Source organism: Diabrotica undecimpunctata, chromosome 9, assembly GCF_040954645.1.
Source record: "Diabrotica undecimpunctata isolate CICGRU chromosome 9, icDiaUnde3, whole genome shotgun sequence".
Taxonomy (NCBI): domain Eukaryota; kingdom Metazoa; phylum Arthropoda; class Insecta; order Coleoptera; family Chrysomelidae; genus Diabrotica; species Diabrotica undecimpunctata.
In genome coordinates, this window is record NC_092811.1 from 126,423,548 (window position 1) to 126,449,760 (window position 26,213).

At 34.3% G+C, this 26,213-nt stretch overlaps 2 protein-coding genes across 5 annotated transcripts in view; one reads left to right on the forward strand and one right to left on the reverse strand.

Annotated features, from left to right (window-relative positions):
• Polr3K (RNA polymerase III subunit K) lies at positions 1-1,316 on the forward strand. Of its 3 annotated transcripts, none has more exons than XM_072545215.1 (3): positions 1-258; positions 347-563; positions 635-1,316. In XM_072545215.1, the coding sequence occupies exons 1-2, from the start codon at positions 115-117 to the stop codon at positions 530-532; spliced, it is 330 nt and encodes a 109-aa protein (XP_072401316.1). In that variant the 5' UTR covers positions 1-114; the 3' UTR covers positions 533-563; positions 635-1,316. The 3 variants fall into 3 exon arrangements, with proteins under 3 accessions (XP_072401316.1, XP_072401317.1, XP_072401315.1); XM_072545216.1 differs by having other exon boundaries at positions 678-1,316; XM_072545214.1 differs by lacking the exon at positions 635-1,316 and having other exon boundaries at positions 2-258; positions 347-598.
• The window catches only part of LOC140451422 (lipase member N-like), a 27,947-nt gene continuing 3,041 nt past the window's right edge, over positions 1,308-26,213 (reverse strand). The window contains exons 1-7 of one of the 2 annotated variants that reach the window (XM_072545212.1): positions 23,029-23,274; positions 18,395-18,587; positions 17,363-17,477; positions 14,543-14,789; positions 12,953-13,108; positions 7,320-7,550; positions 1,308-1,468 (exon numbers count right to left, since the gene is read on the reverse strand). In XM_072545212.1, coding sequence (XP_072401313.1) covers positions 1,325-1,468; positions 7,320-7,550; positions 12,953-13,108; positions 14,543-14,789; positions 17,363-17,477; positions 18,395-18,587; positions 23,029-23,181 — 1,239 coding nt within the window. In that variant the 5' untranslated portion in view covers positions 23,182-23,274 and the 3' untranslated portion in view covers positions 1,308-1,324. Of the gene's footprint in view, positions 1,469-7,319; positions 7,551-12,952; positions 13,109-14,542; positions 14,790-17,362; positions 17,478-18,394; positions 18,588-23,028; positions 23,275-26,213 lie in introns of those variants that run through there. The other variant, XM_072545213.1, reaches the window with a different exon arrangement.

Consider the following 26,213-nt stretch of genomic DNA (forward strand, 5'->3'; position numbering starts at 1 on the left):
GTCATAATTATAAGTGAACGTGAACTGAACAATACAATAACAAAAATGTATTAATGTATACATAAAAAGAATTCTTCCAGATAAAATTTACAGAATTATTTTTAGCAGTAGAATATGGTAGAATTTTGTCCATTTTGTCATAATCTCTTATTTGTGGAAGAAAATGTACAAAGACAATTGCAGTTTACCTGTAATATCTGCCCTGTCTTTTTTCCTTTAAACAAAATCATGTCTGTTCGGAAGTTTTATAAACTTAAGGTAATTTAGATAGAAAATTAACTTATCGCAGCCTCTTGAATTTATAATTACTGTAAATCTTAGTGTACAGTGGGAAATATTGTTTTAGGAAATTGACGATGTCTTAGGGGGTGAAGAAGCTTGGAAAAACGTGGACTCCACTGAAGAAACATGTCCAAAATGTTCCCATAAACGAGCCTATTTCATGCAGTTACAGACTAGGTCAGCTGACGAACCTATGACTACGTTTTACCGCTGCTGCAATCCTGAATGCAATCATAATTGGCGGGATTGATACTTTTGTTTATTTTGTAAGGACTTTATAGGTAAATATATTTAAATAAAGAAATTATTGATTTTATGTGCTTGTTTATTTTCTCATATACTTGAGTTTTAGGTATTTCTTTAGGTTTTTAGTTACTTTTTCTTTGAGCTTTTAGCTTTGTAAGCCACATTCCTTTGTTTATTTAAATACTACATTCCAGTAAGTTGCCAGAAGATTCCAGGTCTTATCTGTCTGAAAAAAACTATATAAGACATAAGAAGAGCTCCACAAATTAGTTGCAAAACAAAAAGATCAACAGTAGGTATGTTAATACAAATTATGTAGACATAAACTTTGTATCACTGGAACAGGCATTTGGCTGAGTGCAACAATTTTTAAGTGCCTATAAGCATTGTGACGTGAGGAATATGAGATAAGATTGTCAAAATATACCCTTTAAACATAAAGTATGAAGTTTAAATGATAGACAGGATCGAGTAAGTTACCAGGTGTTGGCATCAACTCACAGTAGAAGAATTTTTTTTCAATCTCTACAGGTGAGCTAGAGGAGGCTTCATTCTCTGTTATATGTGTGATTCAGTATTATTTATATAATGTCTGTACATTCTTTTCTATGACTTTGTTTGAATTTTCCTACAGCATTGTTTTTGTATCTTATATGTTGTCATTCTTTATCAAACCATTGTTGCCGGTCCTTGTTTTCTCCCAAAATTAAGCGCCATAAAGTCCTCTTAGTTTAGTCCTAATGATACATGTAATTATGACAAAAATATAAATAAAAATATTAAAACAATTCATAATTTATTTAAAATCTTTTTTTAATACTTGCAAAATGTCATTATACACATCAATTACATCTTTTCCATACATATAATCTAAATGGGATAATTCATATGTATGTAGGTCTTTTGGTGATTTAAGACTGTCATAGAATCGATGTACATCCTAAAAATTAAAAAGTTAACATAGTTTTTCTACAGTTACTTAGACTATATTATTTTTAACTTTTTTATTATTAATTTTATGAAAAAAATTATTCTTCATAAACTCTGCATGGTCAAAAACCTAAGATGCCATCATCAGATATCAAATTTTGTCAATCTTATAGGAGGTATGCCAAAAAATATGAATTTTGCCCAAGAGTAAAGTATCTTTATATTTTAAAATATCAAAAATTGTTATTATGAAAAGTTGTTTGGAATTAAACATGATGTTTTAATATGCAATTACATCCTTCTAATTAAAAAGAATTGCAATTTTTTCTTGAATTAGAGATACTGAACTTAATTTGTATTTATGTATTACAAATATGATAGGGGAAAGTAGCCAAAATGGTACCGGCGCCAATATTGTACCACCGCAGTATTTATCCTTTATGAAGAAGCTAGAGAGCTCTTGTGTCACTAGTTACTACATAGAGTTGAGTACTGAACTTTTACAATGTTCACATTTGTTGATGTTGTTTTATTGAATTTTTTGTATTTCATGGTGTTTCAGTATAGTTTTCTAGTTCCATACATAAGGTTACAGCATTGGTAAAGGTATGTGCAAACAATTTTAATTCATAAATACAAGAAAAGCATGTATTTAGGTGTATAAAACTGAGTTGTTTCTCTTTCCCGGACCATTTTTAGGTTAGGAATCCTAGTTTATTTACATAAAGTGCAAGTTTCCCATATTGTACCATTGGGTATTTAAGATACTTATTTTCAAAAATAAATAAATAACACACACCATTCTTGTGTGTTTTAGATGTCCAAAGGAAAATATGGGAAGCCAGGCTTATTAAACATTTCGTAATGGAGATGTGGGATTAAATGAATGTTGCAGGCAGTATAGAGTCCCTAAGCCAACCTTGCTTCGTCACCTTAAGGGGACCAATGTCAAGGCAAATGAAAGGCTTTTGACCGAGGCAGTGTGTTACCACCAGTGGAGAAGGAGCTAGTTGATCACATTTTAAACCTGGAGACGGTGATGTTTAGCCTCACGATCAATGATGTTCGACGAATTTTCATAAAGAATCCCAAATGGCAAGAAAGAAGTGGTTTTATGCTTTCAAAGCTTGTCATAAGGACATAATCTCACTGAGAGAACCTCAAGCACCGTCCATGATGCGCGCAAAAGGATTCAATATATAAAAGGCAAGTTGGGTCAGTGTCCAGTGGAGAACGTAGAGTCAACACGACAGTTGTTTGCTGTGCGAGTTCTTCAGGAATTTACGTTCCACCTATATTTAAGCGTATGCGAATGAACAACGATTTGAGGGTTGGTACTGAAGGGAGTATGGTTGAGATATCAGAATCAGGCTGCATGACTAGTGATCTCTTTGTAAAATGGCTCCAGCATTTTATTGATTCTGTAAACCCAACAGTAGAAAAAAAGTTCTTTTAGTACTGGATGGACATACAACATACACCAAGTGTAATAATGCTACAATTGCCTGGGCGTACGACCCATCGCGTGCAGCCTTTGGATAGATAATTCTTTAAGCCTTTCAAAGGCTGCTACACTCCTTCAGTTGAAAATGGTGGCTTCGTTCTAACTCCGGATTATGTGTTACAGAACTTCACGTAGCTGGATTGATTTCTGAAGCTATGGGAAAGCAGCAAGCATTGAAATAGTAGTTATGGTTTCCGAACTAGTGGAGTATGGCGTGATCTCATGGTCTTCAAATATCATGACTTTTGACGGCTGAAAATTTAAATGACCATGAAGGCAGTGAAACTCAGGAAGATGGTGAAAATGAAGAGTCTAATGAGACAAACAAGGAACCACTTAGGTCTACAACAGAAAGTAATGTAGATTACGAAATAATCTGACCTGAACTACCTAGTCCTAAAGAGATTTTAGGTACGACTACTAAACCCACTAGACCTACTAAAAAAACTCGTGAAGCAAGTCCAAAACTTAACATTTCAATTTTCCCGAGACCGAAGCCTCATCCAAGAAGGGAACAGCACAAAAGGCAATGGTTTTGACGGGAAGTCCCTATAAAAATGAATTAGACTTAGCTACAGTTAGCGCAGGAACAGATAAAACAAATAAAAATGAAATTGGGGAAGGTTAAACTGAAATCGTCCAAGAAAGTGTTCCAAAAATAAAACTAGAAGGTAAAACTAGGCTTAAAAGGAACAAAGAAGCTGTCAAGAAAAACTTAGCAAAAAAGAAATGTGAAAATCCTACAATCTGTTCTTCTAAATGCCTCGTCAAGCTCGAATCAACCTGATGTTATACTTTTTCCATCGTCAATTTGCCAAGCGTCGACTTTTGAGATTCTTTGATGCCAATGCCGACCATTGGCGTGGAAATTAAGAAAAGGGATCAGTTATCAAACGCATATTTCAAGAAAAATCATATAATTTTTATTAATTTTTACATAATTATATTCAGGAAAATTTCTCAATTTTTGGGCAGAAATTGTTTAAACAATTTTTTAAACAAATTCAAAATATCACCTTTTGTGCTCCAAAAAATATTTTTTAGGTTTTTGGGTGACTCTAAATAAGATCTATGTCATTTTTCTCAAAAGTTAATAGTTTTGGAGATATAGGCGATTTAAAATCCGAAAAATGCGATACCTAATATGCATTTTCGAGGCTTGAAAAATATGTAAATGAGTATTTTTGAGATTCAAGAGTATCTAAACTAAAGTATCAACATTGATTTTGGTGAGAAATCGGAGCAATATTTTCCGTAGCAGAAAAAGGTGATCTTTTGAATTTGAATTGTTTCCGGCAAAAATGTCCGGCACCCTTCAACCTTCGATTTGTTTAAACGGGGCATTTTTGAATAGGACTCTTCAAAGGACAGAATCAGTTTTTTTTTTCAAATGGGAGCGGGCTCACGCCATCGAATAAATAACAAATTAATTCTTTCAAATTAAAGCTTGTTAATTTTAGTGATTTATAAGAATATTGGACTTATTATTTAGTTTTTACATAAACCATAATATTTTTTTACAATTATCTGTAAATAATGGCTCATTCTGTCAGAAAATTTTAAAAGATTGTCTATCCAGCAATTAAGATAGTCAACTGAAATTTAATTTTTAGAGTTAGAGATATCTGAAAAAGTTATTTGGAAAAGATGTTCCAAATATTATTATAACCCCACATAACAAAGTTTTATATCAAAATTCGCACTTTTACTTTTTTCATTAATTGAAGACCTTATTTCCAAAGTGTCTTAAATCCAAAATTTCGATTTTTTTAATTTTTTTTTTAAACTTTATAGATTTCTTCAAGTCTAGAATAAAGTTATATGTACCAAAACAACTTCTTATTTACCATTTAAAAGTGCATATGAAAATTGTAAAATTGTATAATTTGTATGTTAAATTTGTATGAAAATCTGTAATTTCATGGATTTCATTATATGGATGTAAGACACTTTGGAAATAAGCTCTTTAATTGTAGTCAGGATTCTAAAACGGACAGTTGGCTGTCCCGAGATGCATCTTTAGACAGCCAATTGTAGATTTAGGATCGAGATTACAAATAATACTGAAAAACTAAAATTGCGAATTTTGTCATGAAATTTGGTATGTGCGGTTACAATAAGTGGAACAACTTTTCCAAATAAGTTTTTCCGATTTCTCTAACGCGAAGCAAAATATCGAAAATTTACCCTGTTTGTGGATTCGCAGTAAGCCGCGTTTAAAATTTAAATTTCAGATGACTATCTTAAAAAAATGTGCACTATCAACATGTATGACTGTGCAAAATGTCAAATCTGTATGTATTTTAGTAGCTGATATATAGAGGTGTCTTCATCTTAAATGCGACACACTGTATAATAATGAATACTAGTGTTCAAGATGCATCGCGATAGCTGTAAAGAAATTAATTAGAAGGACTGAAAAGAATCGTCAGAGTCTTCTGAAGTCGAAAGAGTCGAAAGAAAGTTTGCGGTAATCGCAAAAGAGTATGGCCGTGCCTGCTGCAAATGGTGTCAATAACGTATTCGTTTTTAAAATTCCGACTTTTGATCATTCTAATTAATTCTTTCTTTACTGGAATCTTTTTAGGAACAGTGATGTTTTTAAGTTGCATAAATTTTAAAATTTCGTCCTTTTTCGTGTTATTATTAGGTATTTTATTTAATATGCGGGAATGATCCGACGCATTATCCATAACAATCACTGAATTCGGCGGAATATATAATTATATTCAGGGAAATCTCTTAATTTTTCACGAATCAGTTCTAAAGTAGGCACTCTATTTTCTTTGTAAAAATTGTAAACTGTTCGCTGAATAACGTCTTTTGCAGCAGTGTCAATCCTACCCAATTTTTTATTTGGTCGCTTTCGTTTTAAGGAATGATCTGTAACTGTGAATAATTTAATAATTGTATATATCGTCTTATACCCGATTTTTTTAATACATGAATTCTCGAAACAATTGCATTATCAATTGTAAACTGTTCGCTGAATAACGTCTTTTGCAGCAGTGTCAATCCTACGCAATTTTTTATTTGGTCGCTTTCGTTTTAAGGAATGATCTGTAACTGTGCCTAATTTAATAATTGTATATATCGTCTTATACCCGATTTTTTTAATACATGAATTCTCGAAACAATTTTATTATCAGCCATCCCAATATTTTCTTTTTTCAAACACTCATACATATTTAAAACTATTCTTTGGGATTGTACGTGCAAATCTTTATTTTTTAATTCGGAGCTGTCATTAACATAATTGTCATTATTTATTGATAACACAGAAGTTGATGCATCTTAAAAAATGCCGTCCTAGAAAAATATAATATTACTTATAGCTTATATTACCTATACCTTATAATAAGCCTCCGCCTCTGCAAAAGGAAATATTTTAGGGTGTCACATAGCCAGACAAACAGGTGTTCATTAGATTTTACGGCTTTGCGTTGCCATAATGCATGAGTTTAAAATTAGTGAATATAACCTTAATACCATTATTAATATATCTGCAATTTTTCATGTTTCCAGGTAAGGTATAAAATCAATGAAATTTGGAAAAAAATAATACAATTCTTGAAACCGTTTTTGAGAACTTGGATTCTTAAAAGTTGTCTGATTTCTTAAAAGTCGATCATTATATCTATAAAAGTATTACCGCTAAATTCACCAACAGGGCAACGTCGAACGTTCAAATTCTCTCCAGACTACAATGTTGCCAATATTCGAAAATTACTTAGAATATAAGTAATATATACAAAGTTCACGGTTGCTTTAATTCATTAGTGAAGAGTCCATGGAAATATTAGTACCTAGTTAATTAATTTATATATATATATATATATATATATATATATATATATATATATATATATTTTTGAGAATATGTTCATATTATTTTTTAAGAGTGTCGTTCGTTGACTAGCAATTGAATAATAACGAATAGAGAATAGAGAATATTTTTTAAATATAACCTTAGGAATTTTAGGAAATATGTCTGACAACCTTGATTTGAAAGGCGGTCTCTTTGATACCAGAATGAGACATGTTTATGTTGGAAAATTATTAGTGGATGTACTATATATAGATGTGTGTTGACAAGTGGATCTATTCAATTTGCGAGCAAAAAATGCCGTTCATGGAGCCACGAACTTAAAATTAATGATATCAAGTTACAAATGTGTGTGTGTGTAAATGTTTATTATTTATCCTAATACATCGTTCAATTAAACATGACGTATATTATTCAAATTAAAGTTCGAAATATGTTAGTGGTACAATATTGGCAACAACCCTTCCGCGTGGATTACTTCGAGCCAGTTGTTTTAATATTAATAATTAAGAAAATAAAGAAAATACCAACCTGAATTTCAGACAATATATCATGACTTCCTGCAAAGATTGTGATGGGAATCTTCAGTTTGTCTATATCATATTTTGGAGGCGTTTTCGAGTTGTACTTTTTCATATTAAGCTCATCGCCATAGTCGTACTGTTGAAAAGTTCCATTGTTAAGAGAAATTTGTGCAAAATGCACTAAAGATTTGACCGATATCGCTACAGGGAAGAGTTTTACGATAAGTGGGACAACTTCCTGGAAAAAACATATATAATTAGTGTAATAAATAATACCGTAAAACGGGGAGAAGTGATACAGTTTTTAAATTCAAAATGCATTGACAGCGACAAATTTTATTTTTAATCTACTTTATACTCATGATTTTATTGATCTACCTTCAGACTATCTAATCATATGATCAAATTTTATTTTCAAAAATCTTCACCTTTTTCATTTAAAAAAAAATCCCTTGTATCACTTCACCCTAGGTAAGTGGGTGAAGTGATACACCATATAAAATAAATGGTGTATTACTTTCTAAAAGCCTTAGGGTGAACTGAGACACATAGTATGTTTTAAAAAAACTTTTTATTCACAAAGAAAAATTAAAAAACAAAGAATTTTTGCAGCAAAAAATTTTTTGAAAATTTTAGGCGGCCATATCGCAGTTCCACGAGATTCTGAAGTTGGCTGATCAGCTCATGAGGATACACTATGCTAGTTTCTTTAATTTCAGGCCATACACAAATGTCTCTGTGACACCGATACTGCTTTAAAAAACTTACTTCTATGATCCTGTTGCCACCCCTGCTGTTCTCGCTTACAGTATTCACCTGAGAACAATACAACTTATCTTTTTTTGTGATCAGATCCTTACATTTTACAACTATGAAGTCTCCTTCATTGATGGACATATAATCAATTTCTGGAATAGGTTCTTCATTTTCTCCTAAGGCAACTGTATCAAAGTCTTCTTCGCCTGTGCTATCATTAGACATTTCCGACTCTTCTGTCGATTCCGGTTCATCCACTAACTCATCTTCAATATTTGCGACACTTTTTCCTGGTTTAACCTGGAGCTTTGTTAGTTCTTGGTCTGGGCTTTTCTTTTCCATAGCGTAGCTCACGAAGCAGACCATTCACAGAATCATTCATATTTTCTTCAATGTGAACGGGATTCACACCAACTCCTTTGTTGGGTAACAGATTCAATATTTCCTGGCGGTCCAATGGAACAATACCTGTTTTTCTAAAACCACTTCTAATGTTGTCACCACAACTTTTACTCAGCTCGTCAACAAGTTTTTTCAACATTGGTGGAAAATGGATTTTACTTAGCGAGCCCTGGTTACCTTGATTTCTCCACTTTTGAAGCAGTGACCTCCACTTACATTTTAAAGGCCTAAAAAAGGCCACATCTAGAGGTTGGGCCAGATGAGTTGAGTGTTTGGGAATCATAGTAAATATGATTTCGTTATCTCTACATGATGTTAAAACAGCTTCGGAAAAATGGCCTGAGAGATTGTCTCCTATGAGAACTCTCGGTTGCGGCTGTTTCTGCAAGAATGGTAATGCTACTGTAAAATACCAGTCCTCAAAATGGATTTGGTCAAACCAGCCACTTTTTGTACACCCATAACGTGTGCCGTTAGGACCTCCCAAACGCCATAAATCATACAAATTTTCGGCTTTGTATACTACGTAAATTGGTAACAATTTACCGTCACCACTGCAAGAAAACATCAAACTCGTTGCAGATTTTGCAAAGTCGTTTACTTTTTCCGGATGCTTTTGACCCCTTCTACAAACAATTTTTTTGTTGCCTGGATCGTCGGTAAGATTTGTCTCATCGTAGTTAACGATGCTACAAGGCTGGATACCCCTAAGAGTTTCTTCAAGATTGTCAAAATACTCATTTATTGTTTGCGCAGAAACGCCTGCTCGTGCCCTTTTGATATTTTGGCTCATTCTTGAGCTAAGCTGCTCTTTGTCTCTCTTAAGGAAGGAAATAGCCCAATCCTCACCTAGTAAGTTATTTTTAAATTTCCTTAAAGTCCTCCCTTGTTTGTCCAAATATCCTTTGACAACCAGACGCAGATCCAAGTACGTTAATGGGAAACCCCATTCTCCAAGAAGGATGATTTTACCTGAAAAAAGAAATGTTTTGATAACCTTTTTTAAATGAATAACTTTTTTATTATAACATATCTATATTTATATGGCTATGGAGCCCTACCTACCTTTCAAAACAGACTCCTCCATGGAACTCAAAGTTGACTGCCCACCATGCTGCTTTTGGTGGATATTTTTGATTTTTCGGAAAATCTTCATTTTGTCAATATTATATTTTTCCGCAGCAGCACGCAAAGTTAATTTTCCGCATCTTACTGCATTCACAGCCTTTTCTAAATCGTCTGAATTATATTCTCTTGAAAGTTTTGTCCCAGGGGGTCTCTTGTAAAACCTTGGCATGTTTGTTTTATCTGAAATTGTATATTGTGTTCTTATCCGATTTTGAATTTTAGATGTTATAGTAAGAAATATTTTATAATATGGCAACACTGTCAGTAGTAGTATTTTTACATTACATCAAATGTCAACTAGAAATTGGTTATGCTGGTTGCCTTAATCTAATTGGAATTTTACTAATTTTAGTTTGGGTTTGGGGTGAAGTGATACATGTATCACTTCACTCCGGTAGGGACTAAAAAGTTTAAAATTTTATTTTCTTAGAAAACGTGTTTTGATTTTGGAATTGAAATTACATATTATGAATCCTTGACATATTCCTTACCTTATGTGACAAATTCAGCCTTATTGAAATGCTTGGTCAGTATTCCGCAAGCAAAGTTTCCGACACCTTCCAAAACTGCACAATATAACCTCAAAAACAAACAAACCAAACGTACATGACAATTGGCAGGAAAAATCTGGTGACTGTCAAGGACATTAATACTGACTCATATGGACTGTCTCACACCAGACACCACTGTTGCCAAAAGATAATTTCAAACTTAATTACTGAGATTTTTTTTGACAACCCCTACATTTTGTATCAGTTTACCCCATTGTATCACTTCACCCGGTTTTACGGTATATAGGATAAAATGTAAATTAAAAAAAATGGTAAAAATCTTTTATACCGGAAAAGGCTATTTTTTGCAATTTTTTTGGACTTAACCAAAAAAGTGAAAAAAGACTTTTTTATGAATTTTGTTTCGGAAACTAAAAAAAGTCCAAAAAACTTTACATATTGGAAAAACAGATATTGCAACAAAAACTGTTACAAAATAATATGAAATCTATTTAAATAAATATAAATACCTACCAATATTTATGTTGTTAAACCATGAAAAAAAAATATTACAAAAAGGCATAATTTATTCATATACATACATAAGCGAGGTTATATATAGCGAGACCTACTTTCGTCAATGTTTGAAACAGTTTTTTCAAAGGTTCCATATCGTATGCCTTCTCTAAATCTACAAACAATAGGCGGGTAGATAGATTCTTTGTCTTCCGTTTTTCGATTACCTGCTGCAGAACGAATATACCATCAGTGCACGAAATCAATTTTGTTCCTTTATGTCTTCGTATTCTGATTCTATTCTTTCTTTTATTATTCGACCGTACAACCTTTTCACTGAGCTGATAACAGTTATTTCCCTATAATTAAAGCATTTGCGTTTATCCCCTTTCTTGAATATTGAGCTGATGTATCCAACAGTCCAAGGGATATTTTGCCCTTTTAGCATTTGTTAAATAGTTGAACCAACATCTCATGTAATATTTTTGGTCCATACTTTACCAATTCAATTTAGATGTCTCCAGGTCCTGCTGCTTTACCGTTTTTCGATCTTTTGAGGGCATCGCTTAAATCTCCGGTTGTTATCTCAATTATTTGTGTACGTTGGGACATTTCTTCCATTTCGATCTCTTGGAATTTATATCTATTCTCTGTCAGTAAGACCTCATAATGGTGTTTCCAATGTTTCAGATCTATTAATTGTAAGTTACATTTTTCATTTCCTTCCCTCCGGAGAGACTAAATCACCTTCCACGCTTGCCCAATTCTTGTTCCGCCCATATACATATCCACCTTTGCACATCTTCGATCCCACATCTCATTTTTACTTTTCACTACTTCCCTTTTTACATCTCGATTTAATTTTTTTATATCTTGTAATCTTCCTCCTTTCTCGTTGACATCCATTTCTGATAAGCAGTTTTCTTCTTGTTGACTAATGTTTGCTTATTCACCGACCACCATTCTTTATTTTTTTGTTTCATGTTTGTGTTTATATCCCAAAGCTTCACATGCAGCTTCATGAATGAATTTTTTAAGTTGTTGGTATAATCCTTCCGCTGATATATATTTTCTCGATCCACATTTTGTAATTTTGTGGCCAGTCGTAATTTGTAAAGAAATTTCGTTGAATCTTCTTTAAGGCTTTCTAGGTTATATTTAGGGGATGTTACTACTTGTCCCTTTTCTATATTCTGTACCTGAGTGTTATTGTTTTTGCGATAGTTAACCATTAAAAAATTCATTCATAATTTTGAGAGACATTGTTTCACAAAAATCTCTAAGACGCATTCCGTTGACATTGGTTATTTTTTTGTTCCCCATTTTTTCCTACGACTCTGTTATTTTCTCTCTCCCTACTCTGCCGTTTAAATCTCCTAGTATAAAGATTTCACAGTTTTTTTAACTTCAGAGAATATTTCATTCATCTTGTTGTAGAAATCGTCTTTGCTTTCTGGATTCTGCATCTTCATTTGGGGCATACACTCCGACAATTACGATGTTGTGCCCATTCTTTTTCATTTCGAGTATTAGCAGTTGTTCATTTACTTCAGTCCACGATTTAATATTTTTTTTTAAGATTTTTCCGAATGGCAATAGAGACTCCTCTCTTAGCTCTGTTATCTTTACTCACTCCACTGTAGATATTCTCATATCTCTTCATTTCCTCTTCCCTTTTTCTTGGTCTCGGTGAGAATACATGTATCTATTTTTCTTTCCGCTAATTCTTTGAATACTTCTGCTTGTTTGTTTCCTTGTACATTCCATGTAGACAATATCATTTTCCTTTTCCGTTGCATTAGTACTCTTTGTTTTGATCCATCATTTGTATTCCGAGGCTTTTGGTCGAAATTTTTAGCATTTGTTTCTTTTGACAAGTTGTGAGTTGCTAGTCCATCGCCTCAACCCTCCTCCTTTATCTGGGCTTGCGACCGACACCGGCATTTACTGAGCTACTCAATCCACCCAGCACTTACCGGAGTTATAATTTATTCAAATAGTAAAATAAGTCGAAGAAGAAAAAGAAGTAGATTTTATATACATTCACAATGTTGTCACATTTATAATTACTATTTACGGAGTGAAAATGTAAAAAAAAATATGTTTGAAATAATATATAATAATTTGAAATAAGTCTCAAGTTCTCAACATTCTTTAACTAAAACATGACCTGTTCAAACATCAAACCTAACCCAACATAATCGAAACTAATATAAACAAGTTAATAACTGGAAATTAAAGTGACGTAGTATTTTTTTGGTTCACAATCACAACATTAGGGCTTCAGAGCCGGCTTCAGTCTATTTCTTCCAATAAAATAATCTAAGATAAACTGTAAACTACTTACGGGCCTAACTTGTTCCATTACTATTCCACTAACCATGGACATAGCTATTTGACAACCCACGATTAGGGGATAGTTTCTACAGAATGCTGTGGTGAATAGTCTTTGAACTTCTGACAAGTTTCCTATGGCGTATACTTTGAGTGAATCAAACATTTCCTAAAATAATTGGTATGATAGTATATTTTTTATTGTAACAATTTATCATTTTATGATGGCTGCAGCTATTTAGAATTTTCAGTTAATAATAAACGATGCACCATTAAGCTGGATTTATAGTTTGACGGATTGTAGACGTAGACGCACTGCAGACGTAACAAACGGACTGTAAATATTATTTCAATTTATAAATCGACGGAGTGGAATTTTTTCGCATGAGTAGAAACAGTGGCTTGAGTTGGTAAACATGATACTATAATACCCTTTTATTATTTATTATTATTATTTTATAAATTCTTAACGTTCATTGTAACAAATAATCAACAAAATCAAAATTCGAATATGTTGATAAACAACTTTACAAAAGGGTGGGCGTGCCAGACAGTTCACTTTGGTTGACAGCACAAAATTCTTCCTTTTGATTGGCCAGACGCAAGTAACGCACTGTAAAAGATGAATGTTGCCCAACTCTTCCGTTGCAGTGCGTTTCACTTACGTTCCGTCATGCGTTTACGTTCATTTATAAATAAGAGTACACAAAATTCTATATTGATCTTTTTCCAGTGCGTCTACGTTTACAGTGCGTCAAACTATAAATCCAGCTTAGAAATAGCAGAGAAAATAATTTTTCCCGTACCATACAACCAAAGAATATAGACGCATTATTCTTTGATACAACTAACATTCGATTATCTGGGATTCACATTTACTTAAGGATGGTGGTATATTACACAAAAATAACATTTTTGCCAAAAATAACACTACAGCTGAGAGTAGATTGATATTTTGTTGTAGATTGTTGTTAATCGGTTGTGAATAATAAAGTACACAGTTGTAGAAGAACAATCGGATTTATGTAAATAATCAAGAGAAATACAAGGTATCTTCTATAGTAAGAAGTAGGGAGAGAGTTTCTAGCGCCTCACGTGTTCGGCCCTTGTACTAAAATATTTCGCAGCAAATTCAAAACGTATGTTTTGAAGACGTAAATGTGTGTAAACAACAAAATCAATAGATTTCAAATGATGACACGCAACAAAGAAGACTCTGCAAAAAAGTCAGGAAAAAAATACAAGTCAAAAATAAAATTTTCAAGTAGAGTTAAATTTGCTCAAGACTCGACAAATTATTCAAAGAATAAATAAGACATTAATGCAATGTCGTAAGTGTACAAGAAAATATAAGAAGTTATATAGAAAAATTTTGCCAATATTTACAGAGAATAGCACTCGAAAGAGCACAAGGAGAGGGTCTATATTACAAACCAAACAGTAAACTGAAATAGTACTGTACTACAATAGAAAAACCCAGCAAAAGTTGATAATACCTCAAAACTTATGAAGACAGAACAGACTCTAGCCCATATCCTGAAAATAGACAAAATGATAAAGAACCTTCCACAAGAAACTAGTTTTAGAACAAACACTTACTTACTTTAATTACATAAGTATAGGGTAATACTATCTTTAAAGCTACTGGGGGATGACTGAAGTTAACCACTGGTGCCAAAAATATTATCTGCTTTATATACTTCCTGGCATGTTCTGGCCTCTCTGTCGCATAAATTGTAAATGCTGAGGTACCCATGGAATGACCAATATAAGAGATGTCCTTTCTTTCAGTAAAGTTAGCGACATATTCCACGATTGCTGCGACGTCGTAGATACCGATTTCATGAACACTAAAAATATTAAATGAAATATAAGTTTTAAGAAATGGGCATTTTTCAGTTTAGAGGAAAGCAGCACAAATAATTCTAATACTAGAACGTGGTAAACTAACTGAACTTCATGAATGTTAGGGAAATAAGTCTTCTACTCATAATTAATAGGTTTTATTAAAGCTGAAAACAGGGAGTGGGCTATGTGCAGGGCTTCCCAAACTGTGCGCGGACTTTTAATACAGGAAATAAATAATTCAAAAAATTGTTCAATCCGAAAATTAACCGTTTGTCCACGAAATTACCCGAAAATCGGATAATTATCCGGACATTGGCAACACTGGAGTCGAGTGGCGCCGGGCGCATTCTGTTTCGCCGGTCGGCTCCCCTCCTACGTATTCCCTCTTACTGTCGCGCGTGTTATGTCATTTAGTCAAGCTTTTGTTTTGTTTTATTACGCACGCGGAGTTTTTTGCTATTAACAATGGATACTTATATTCAACAGAATAGAAAACGAAGTGAAAAATCAGGCGAGAGCAGTAATTTAAGTAAAAAGAAGAAATATAGGAAATATGACGACCAATATTTGGGATTTACCTGCGTTACTAAAGGGAATATAGAACTTCCACAATGTGTTGTTTGCCACAAAGTGTTGGCGGCTGAAAGTATCTTCTTCTTCAGTGCCTTATCCGGTCCGGATGTTGGCGATCATCAAGGCTATCATGGTTTTGTTGACTGCTCTGCGAAACAGCTCCGCTGAGGTCATCCCAAACCATTGTCGGAGATTTTTCAACCACGAGATACGACGGCGTTCCGGTCCTCTTCTGCCAAATACTTTACCCTGCATAACGAGTTGAAGAATTCGATATTTTTCTTCGTTCCGCATCACGTGGCCGAGGTACTCAAGCTTACGTTGTTTAATTAAATTAAGCACTTCTTTTTCTTTTGTCATGCGCTGTAGGACCTCAACATTGGTGACATGGTCCACATAAGATATTTTTAGTATCCTTCTGTATATCCACATCTCGAAGGCTTCGATTCGTTTTTCAGTGGCTTGCGTCAGTGTCCAGTAAAAGGCTGAAAGTATGCTTCCTAATAAACTAAAACGGCATTTGGAATCAACTCACAGTCATTCATAAGGTAAGCTAACAGACTGTTTTGTTAGAAAATTGCGAGAGCTAAAATATCAGACCACGTCTTTGGTTTCAAGAGCATCAATTTCTACCAAAGCATTGCTCGCCTCTTACATGATAGCTAACCGTGTTGTCAAATGTAAAAAACCACATACGATCGCTGAGGAACTGATCTTACATGCAGTGGTTAATATGGTAACAGTGATGATTGGTGAATCGGCAGCTAAAGAAATAAAAAATGTACTTCTTTCAAACAATATGGTCAGTCACCGTATTCACGACATAGCAGAAGATATTAATGAGCAAATTGTGGGGAAACTTTCAGGTTTATTTGCCATTCAACTGGACGAGGCTACTGATAGTAATGATGATGCTCAATTGATATTTACGCATATGTGTATTGCTAAAAATTTAATAATAGCAAGTATGTTATTTTTTGGACCGATTTTCGAATATGAATGTCATTTTTTACCTCACTAGATGCACTTAGAATATTATCAAATGAATATATGTGGTATTACGTCAGCCCACTCGCTACACTACTGATCCCCGTTCTAGCGGTGTTTGTCTGACGTCACCGAACGTTCGAAGAATCTACCTGTATAGTTTAGAAAATCCACACTGTTCCAATCATGCTATGCGAACGATTCGAACTGGGTGCAGATCGATGGTTCGAGATACTAACGGCCTGACTTCACGAGGAGTCTACGTTCCGCTTCGATAGAATTCCAGAATAACGGGACAATATAAATAAGAGAAATTAAATTGTAGAGAGTTAGTGTAATAAATAAATTTGTAGTGTTATGTAATAAATATTATAAATTAATTTTGTTTTTAGTGTTAGTGTTAGAAGAATGTAAATCAAAACTAAAATAAACGTTGCAGTGGAATCAACGTCACTAGTACCTAAACAAGCAAAAAACTCAAACCAACATATGGCCATGGTGGCAAAATCATCAAAACCTCAATAAAAAATTGAACAGTTCTTGTTAGGGATGGCGGTTTTTGACAAAACACCAGTTTTCGGTTATATCGGTTTTTTATTCTTACGGTTTAACCTGGCGGTTATAACCGGCCAAAAAAACCGGTTTTTGCAAAAACCGGTTTTTGGTTTTTTTAATCCAATAGGTTACAAGTTTGCACTTTCAGTTTACTTCTGTATTTATAAAATAAAATAAAATTTGAATTATAGTTTTGTTTGGAATAATTACTTGAGAATAATAATTATAATTGGGATCCACAATAATACCTAACCTAATCCTAATCACCGTAAAAACCTAATAACCGGTTTTTACTTTAAAAATAAAAAACCGGTTATAACCGGGACAAAAAAACAACCGATAAAACCGGTTATTGCGAAGTAAAAAAACCGGTTTTCGGTTAAAACCTGTAGGTTTTTCCCATCCCTAGTTCTTGTACCACCAATTTAATATACTTTTACTTATATTTACTTTTACTTACCTGTAATTCCAATATTCTTTTTGACTAATATTTTTATTTACATGTTTTTTTGAGTATGTAGTCCCCCGAAAATTTGGTATCCATAGATCATAACCATTATCGACCAATTTGAAAGCTGTAAAATATTTCGCATATCCTTTAGTGTTGAGTAAAATAAAATAAATGGTAATGAGAAGCGACAGAGAGGTGGAGGACTGTGATTTAATAGTAACTGATTGTACAATGGAAAAAACATAACATAGCTAACAAAAAAATAAAAAAAATCAAGTGGGAGTTGTTAAAAAATGAGAAAGAAGATATATGAAATAGCCAAATATAAAATAAACGAAATTAAAGATTTAATCCGATTAGTTCTATCATCAATTGAACTTACGAAGATCGTAAAAGCACTGGTAAATATATTATTAATTCATATTTAATTATCAACAATTTATTTTGCAATTTCAATATTTAATTATCAACATCATTTCCATATTTAATTATCAACAGTCTAAGTAATCTGTAGGCAATAGGCATAGAAAAATATTAAAAATTGTCCGCATAAACGAACTCAAATATGGAAATGCTCGGGCAACAAATTAAACGCATTGAGTCTGCACCTGTGTTTATAGAAACGCTGCTCAAATAGCCGAACTTAACCCTTTCAATCGTGGCTCAGAGATTAATGATCTCACCAACGAGTCATGTTGAATTACGCTGGAATTTGGTGAACATGCAGAGCTTTCTCAGCCGCCTTCCGCCTATATTTCTTTAGTAGTTGCCTTCCTGTATGGAAGTTGCTCAAAAAATAAAGAAGATTAAAGCAGAATGTACTTATTAAATACAGCAGAAGCTCAGAAACTAGAAATTATAAGACAAGAAAAATATAAATGTGATAAACAAGAAGAATAAACTTTAAATAAAAGTACAAATAATTTATAAAAATAAGATAAAAAATTGACACAGTACCAATGAGAATTTCACCAATGAAAGGCAAAGTGAGGAAAAAGAGAAAAAGAGGAAGATCCAGACGTATAATATAGTATTCCATACCTAATGAACTATTCCCAGATATAAACCATGATCTACCATCTACGAAAATTCCATGTTGCAATATAATTGGGTCCTGGGAAGATTTAACATCCTTATTCCTGGGTCTCATTCGAAAAATTGTCAAGATGTATCCATCTTGTGTAGTAACTCTATGTTCTTCTAAATTGAATCCATGTCGAGTCGCTATTTCACTCTGGAACAAAAAAGTGATTCCGGTATGAGACGAATGGTGTTGAAATCATAAATAGAGTAAAGGAAACTTTGTAAATATAATACACTCGCGATCATAAAATCCGGGTCACCTTGAAAATCACCGATATTTCATTTTTAACGAGCTTTATCGTAAATAATAATAACAAAAATACAAACTAATGCATGTTTCTCAGAATTGTTGCGGTTTCCTTTGTAACAAAGAATTCCAATAGTGCCAATTTCGCGGTAAAGTGCACACTTCCCAAAATGAACGCAAATGAACTCCGCTTGTTTTAAATGTCTCGTTTGTGCTTCGACTTTCTGTTAAAATGCAACGGACAAACGTTTATTATTGCCACCATTAGTGTTTATTAGTGCCATTATTAGTGTTTATTTTTTGACAAAAATGCCTTTGACTGTTGAAACGGCACAATTTGTTGCACTTGTGGAAGACGGTCACACTCAACGGCAAGTCGCAAGAAATGTTGGCATAAGCCTTTCTACGGTTCAACGAGTGCTTCAACGCTTTCAGGAGGCAAGTTTGCTAACCAGGCGACCTGGCTCTGGACGAAGAACAATGACCACGGCACTAGATGACCGTTTCCTTGTGTTTCAGTCTTTACGAAACCGGACCTCAACAGCGGTTATGCATCAAAATCGTCTAGAGGAAGTACGAAATCGCAATTTTAGTGTTGCAACAGTCAGAAGAAGAGTTCGTTCTTCTTGACTATTTTCTCGGGTAATGGCTAGAGGACCGCCACTTCGCCGGGTGCCTCGAGTTGCACGACTAGCTTTTGCTCGACAATACGCGCGTTGGGGAATTAACGATTGTAGCAAAGTGTTATTCTCAGATGAATCCCGTTTCTGACTAACTGGATCCGATGGACGTGTAAGAGTTTGGAGGAGAACAGGTGAACGATTTTAACAAGCTTGCATTGCTCCAAGAATGCCATTTGGTGGAGGCTCGGTCATGGCTTGGGGAGGTATATCTTCCGACTTCCACACAGAATTACCCTTCATCGAAAATGGGTCCCTAACTGCACGAAGGTACATTACGGAGATTCCGGAAGAACATGGTATGCCCAACATGGCAGGGCTTGGAGAAAACGCCGTTTTTATGCAGGACAACGTGCGATCGCACGTTGTCACGATCAGTATGTAATGATTGGACGAAGTTGTAATTACGAGGGTAGCCTGGCCAGCTAGGTCTCCGGACCTGAATCCCATCGAACATCTCTGGGACGATTTGAAAAAACGTATTCAAACCCATACACCTCCTCCTAACAACGCACAGGAGCTTAAGGATCTGTTAGTGAGTGAGTGGAATAACATACCACAACATGTAATCCGGAGAAAAATTGAGAGTATGCCCCGTCGTCTGCAAGAGGTTATTAGAGCAAGGGGAGGCAATAAACAATATTGGTCATTGAAATTTCACTGATTTTTTACCACGTTCTGTATTTTCCATATTTTTTCGTATGTCTGTTTTATCAACAATTTGATTTGTTTTCTGTTTTTTTCAATAAAAACAATAAAAACCATTTTTTTTTCTTTCAAAACAAACATTGATGACAAATAAAAAATACATTAGCCAAAAAAAAGTTATTACTGCACCAGAGGTTAAAATATTGAAGAAACTTGAAATTTTCAAGATGACCCGGATTTTATGATCGCGAGTGTATATAGAATTCTGAAATTGGGCATATGTATTCTAAATTAATTAGGGAAAAGCACAAATTAATCAAACATGATAAAAAATATATTCTGAGCATAGGAATAAAATGAGGCAAAAACTGAATATGGGAACGATATTCCTTATTATTACTAACTTCTCTTTTTTTGTAGTTCGGAAACACTTTTTGGCAATATTTTAGAGAGCCAATTACGTCAATAAAATCAAATATTGTGGACCTAATTGTCTCTTTTTTCTTGCGTTCCTATAATTTTGTCCCTAAATTGGTAGATATTGATTTAACCCTTAAGTACCATGGCGGGGTCAAAATTGACCCCCGCGTTTTTAATGCCAAGTTTCGCTACCGAAACATAGATTGAGCATTGCGCGCTTTCTGCTAATCTTCGACCGGTAGGTGATTTATTGATCTACGAAAATTACGTTAGTTTATCTGTTACTACTGCAGAGTTAGGCAAGCATTGGGTCAATTTTGACCCGCTTATGTTTAAGTGTTTCTAGTGCAATTAACGAGTAATTTGAAATGGCGAGGTGTAGTCGCAATAAACATCCTCTGACACAGAAAGAACTTGAAGAGGAGGGACAAAAAATTATGGACAATGGACTAGATAGTGACAGTGAGTTTTTAGACCAGGCTAGTGAACACAGTGATCACGAAACAGACAGTGAAGAGGAATGGGACGATGATGACGAAAAAAATTGGCAAATTAATAATTCCGAAACTGGTAGTGAATATTCGGCTGAAGAAAGTGATATAGCTGACTCAAGGGATGGGTTTTATGGCAAAAATAGGTACAAGTGGTCTAAAACATCTCCCACCTTTTCTCGTACACGCAAGCATAATTTAATTAGTCATTTACCTGGTGTTGTTGGAAAAGCTCCTGCTAGTATGCCAGAGAAACCAGTTGATGCTTGGGAATGTATTATTAGCCACGATATATTGCAAGAAATTCTTGAGAAGACCAATGAACGAATAACTAATATGGCTTCTAAATATAATTTACACAATTTATCGTGTCAATATACCAATCATCTTGACATAATTGAATTAAAAGCCTTCTTAGGCTTATTATATTTAGCTGGGGTATTTAAATCCAATAATGAAGATTTAAGGTCTTTATTTGCTACGAATGGTACTGGCCGTGATATATTTCGAGCAACCATGTCACTAAACCGATTTTATTTTTTGCTTGGAAGCCTTTGTTTTGACGACCCAGCTACTAGACAAGAACGTATTGCGCACGGAGATAAACTGGCAGCTATATTCAATATTTTTAATATGTTTATAATTAATTGCCAGTCCAATTATAGCTGTGGTGAATATCTCACAATAGATGAAATGCTTATTGCATTTAGAGGAAGGTGCCAATTCAGGATGTATCTCAAAAATAAGCCAGACAAATACGGTCCGAAAATGCAGTGTTTAGTAGACTCTAAGACACATTATTTGCTAAATGGTTTTATATATACTGGAAAAGATACACGCAGAGCAAATCCAAAAAAGTTATCCATCCCCACTCTAGATGTTTTGACACTTATTCCACCAATTTCTGGTGCAAATAGAAACATAACAGCAGATAATTGGTTTTCGTCCATTGATCTCATAAAAGAACTGAGAAGCCATAAAATTTCCTATGTTGGAACTCTAAAAACAAATAAAAGAGAGGTTCCTGCTGAATTTCAACCCCAAAAAAACAGGCCACCTAATTCTGCCTTACTTGGTTTTACAGGAAGCGAGAGCCTTGTATCTTTTGTTCCTAAGAAAAATCGTGCAGTGTTGTTAGTGTCAACTATGCAGCATTCCAATACAATGGTTAATGGAAAGCCAGAGATTATAAATTTTTACAACGAGACAAAAGGTGGGGTGGATTCATTGAATAAGAAATGTGCATGCTATAAAACAGGCAGAAGAACTCGTAGATGGCCTCAAGTAATATGGTTTCGCATTTTGGACATTGCAGGATTAAATGCTAACGTAATTTTTAATGGAGTTCAGCAAAATCAAATAATGGAAAGAATATTGTTTCTAACCACTTTAGGTCAAGAACTTATTAAGGCCCATTTAACTCGTAGAGCTCAGCAAACTTGTTTACCGAGAGAAATTCGTAGTGCCATTTTTAAAGTTTCCGGACTTCAGGAACCAATGCCTGCCGCAAATCCAGAGCCACAACGACGAAAAAAGAGGGAAAGGTGTAAAATATGTCCATATTCCAAAAACCAAAAGAAAGAAAGCTCATCGTGCGATAAATGTCGAGATTTTATTTGCAAAAATCATTCCCGCATACAGACGTTATGCATAAGCTGTGTTGAAAATTAAGGTAAAATCATGCTTGTCATTTTTGAGATACGAAATCTAAATCGATTTTTTTTGTTTTAGGCAGGAGCTATGATACCTAGATTTCACCATTGGATATAAAAAAACTGCACATTGTTATTATTTTTCTTATAATTCGAGAAAGTGCATAGCTATGTTAATTTGACTGAATACAAAAGTTTTTTTTAAATAAAGTTATATCTAATTAACCAAATTCGTTTATTTTTATATAAATGTAAAAGTAGCTGTAAACAAAATAATTTAAAATAAAACAAGTTAAAAAAAGAATATTTTTTTATACAAAAAACAATGGGGGGTCAAATTTGACCCTGCCATGGTACAAATGTTACTATTTTTGGCCATGGTAGTTAAGGGTTAACTGCAGGTCTATATTTTGCTTATCTAATCTAATTTAAAAAGAAAAAACTAATTACTCACCGGGGCAGAATTTAGATCGGGATTATAAGAACATTTTTTACTCTTATGTATGTTACCGTAAGCTCTAAAATCGGTGCACACATTATTCCTAGAAAAAAATGCTTCTGTGGCGCTAGTATAAAATAAACACAACAAAAAGACACTTAACAACATATTAAAAGTTAATTTTTGTTTAAGCCGCAGTACTTTTAGTATGTATAGATAAGCATTTCTCGTAAACGTATTGTCAAAAATATCAGTCACATTATAATAATTTATTATTTACCCATTTAAATAAAAACCAATTTTTTGTAGCATACCTATTATCATAAATAATTTGATTATGTTCATTTCCCAAGTTGTTTATTGTTAAATAAATGATTTGTTTATATACCAAAATTCTCATATTATTTTTTAATTTAATTAACCTTGCGTAATAGAATATAATAGTTTGGTCAGTAGATTTATTCATTGTTAAATTGTTTTTAAACCTAAAATTCGTTCTCCGAATCGAAGCAAAAAAATAACATTGCAGAAGAAATTTGAATCGGAAAAAAATCTACCTTGAAACGGTCCCAAACGGACAATATTGTAAAAATAAAAAGTTCTCTCTAAAATATCATCTTAAGTCCAATGGCCATATCGAACATTTCTTCCTATTGTTTGATTCGAATATAAAAAAACGCATTGACCATAATATTACGTAAAACAGTTTTGCTGAATAATTAAATTAATGTCATTTTGGCAGCGAATTTTGTACCAAATTAAAAGAAGCGTATTAATCTAAACGATTTGGCAATTCTTATCAAAATAGCAGACGACAAAGTTGTTAAAGCACTTCAAAAAATGAAGAACAGGAAAGCAGTTGGATCAGATGATATTCCTGAGGAAGTTTGGACAGCTTCAGGATAGACAGCAACAAGATGGTTAACAGATTCATTTAATAGCATTATGAAAGTGCAATAAATGCCAAACTAATGGAGAAGCAGTAAGCAGAAGTAGAAAAGACGGCACGACTCGCTTGGCTCAAAGCCGCAGAAGAGTTCCTATAACAATTCACCATCCAATGTTTCCTTGATGGCCTGCGCGATGAAGAGCTCCAAAATTACGACATTACCAAGAGTACAAGATTACATTACCAAGCATCGAAGGTATTGTCACAGCATTGGTGTATGACGCCGTAAAGAATGTGTCCCGCCATCAACGCAAAGTCCGTTAAGTAATAGGTGTTGCCGAAGTGGAAGAAGGTGGTCTAAATACGCTGCCTTAGGTGTTGGCCAGTCAATTCGAGAAATATCTCGGCCCATAACTGATTCTTTGAAACAAAAACGGCAAGGCCGCACAAAGTGTTACAATTGTGGATTGGTACAGCGACAGGTTAGATGTCGATGGACTTTCCAATAGTCACCGAGCAGGAAGAAGTTATGGGAATGCTAACGAGTTCTCAGGAAGATCATGCGAGAAGTGCAACTGTAGATTCGACAGTTGAAAACCATAGATGGCGAAAGTAACAAAGAAGCTCTAACCAAGGAAAACCTCCAGGCTGAGCAGAAGAAAGATCCAAATCTAGAGCCAGTCCGTGAACAGAAGAAAGACCCATATGTAAAGCTAGGTCTGGATCCGACGAAAGATCCAGATCTAAAGCTAGTCCGTGAGCAGAAAAAAGATCCAGATCTTACGATAGTCCGTGAGTGGCTGGACAGCGGAGCTAGGCCACAGTGGTAGGAGATTGCCAAATATGGGCAAGCAGTGAAGGGCTATTGGCTTCAATAGGACTCCTTGTGTCTGCGAAATGACGTCATTATTCGTAAATGGGAGAGTCCAGATGGAACAAGAACAGTGTCCTAAGTTGTTCTTCCAAGGTCATGTGTTAAGTACGTGCCGGCAGAACTCTATGATAGCTGCGCCGGGTACATTTTGAGATCAATAAGACTCTGACCAGAGTCCGTAAGAGCTCTAATAGAGGAAATTTGCCGGCAAGATGTTGAAGAATGGTGCATACAATGTGAACTATGTGTATCCAAAAAGGGACCCAAAGTGAGACTTAGGGTCACTCCAACAAGACATCTTCGGGACTCTTTTAGAATGAGTTACTGTTGACATGCTGGGACCATTTCCAGTATATCATCAGATTTGATTGTTGCTATGGACTATTTTCCCAAATGGCCAGAAGTAGTTACACCAACTAAGAAGCAATCACTGTTGATGAGGCCCTGCTCGAGAATGTCGTTTCCCAACATGGGGTTCCACTTCTGCTTTATTCCGACCAAGAGCGCAACGTCGGAAGTTTGGAAGACCATGATGACTTTGAAGGAAATTAAGAAGACTAGAACGACCACGCTTCATCCTCACTCCGCCGGCATGGTAGAAAGACATAACCGGTGTATCAACAACTAAATGTCTCTGTACAGTTGGTTCCTAAAAAAACTGATACGACTGTAAAGCGTATTTTGTAGAAAATTGAGCAGTGTATTTTGAAGGATAAATACTTTTACATACTGTTACTGTCACCGTCAAATCTTAAAATTTGTCAGATAACTTATTGTGTCCAACCTCAAAAAATGGCTCCAAATGCTAGCAAAGATCTAAAAGCAAGAATTGTAACGAAATTAGAAGATGGTTAGTCACTATCTGCCGTAGCAAACCATTTTAACGTAAGCAGAACAACAGTTTTTAATATTAATAAAAGGTGGAGAGAACAAGAAACTTTCGAAAGAAAGGAAGGTTCTGGAAGATCAAAAATATTTACCGCTCATGAAGATCGTACGCTTTTGGAGAGATTAGAAGAGAATTCTTTTGAAGATGCGAAAACTGCAAGAATTATGTTACAGTTTCCGGGAAGAAAGACAACAACTTGGCACAGAATTAAAGCATCGCATCTTAGGTACTGAATTGCAGTAAACAAAAAACAAGCTCTTACATCACAACAGAAATAATTAAGACTTATATTTGCTTTAAACCATCAGCTACAAAATCAAGATTTTTGGGACAGTGTATAGACTAAATAATAATAGATTTAATTCTCTATATGTTGATATATATCGATCAGCTGGTCATTTTAGCGCCAATGTATGGGGATGGATTTCATCTAGAGGAATGGGAATGGTATGGCGTATTGATGGCAGGTTTGTTGGGCATACTTACCTGAATATTCTAGAAAACATTATGTTTCCCAGTGTAGGACAGTTGTATCCAGAAAGTAATTT

Excerpts from the sequence above, each read along its gene's own strand:
- Polr3K (XM_072545215.1), top strand. The coding sequence starts at position 115 with ATGGTAGAATTTTGTCCATTTTGTCATAATCTCTTATTTGTGGAAGAA. Across the intron at positions 259-346 it reads GGAAGTTTTATAAACTTAAG|GAAATTGACGATGTCTTAGG; the intron begins GTAATTTAGATA and ends ATATTGTTTTAG.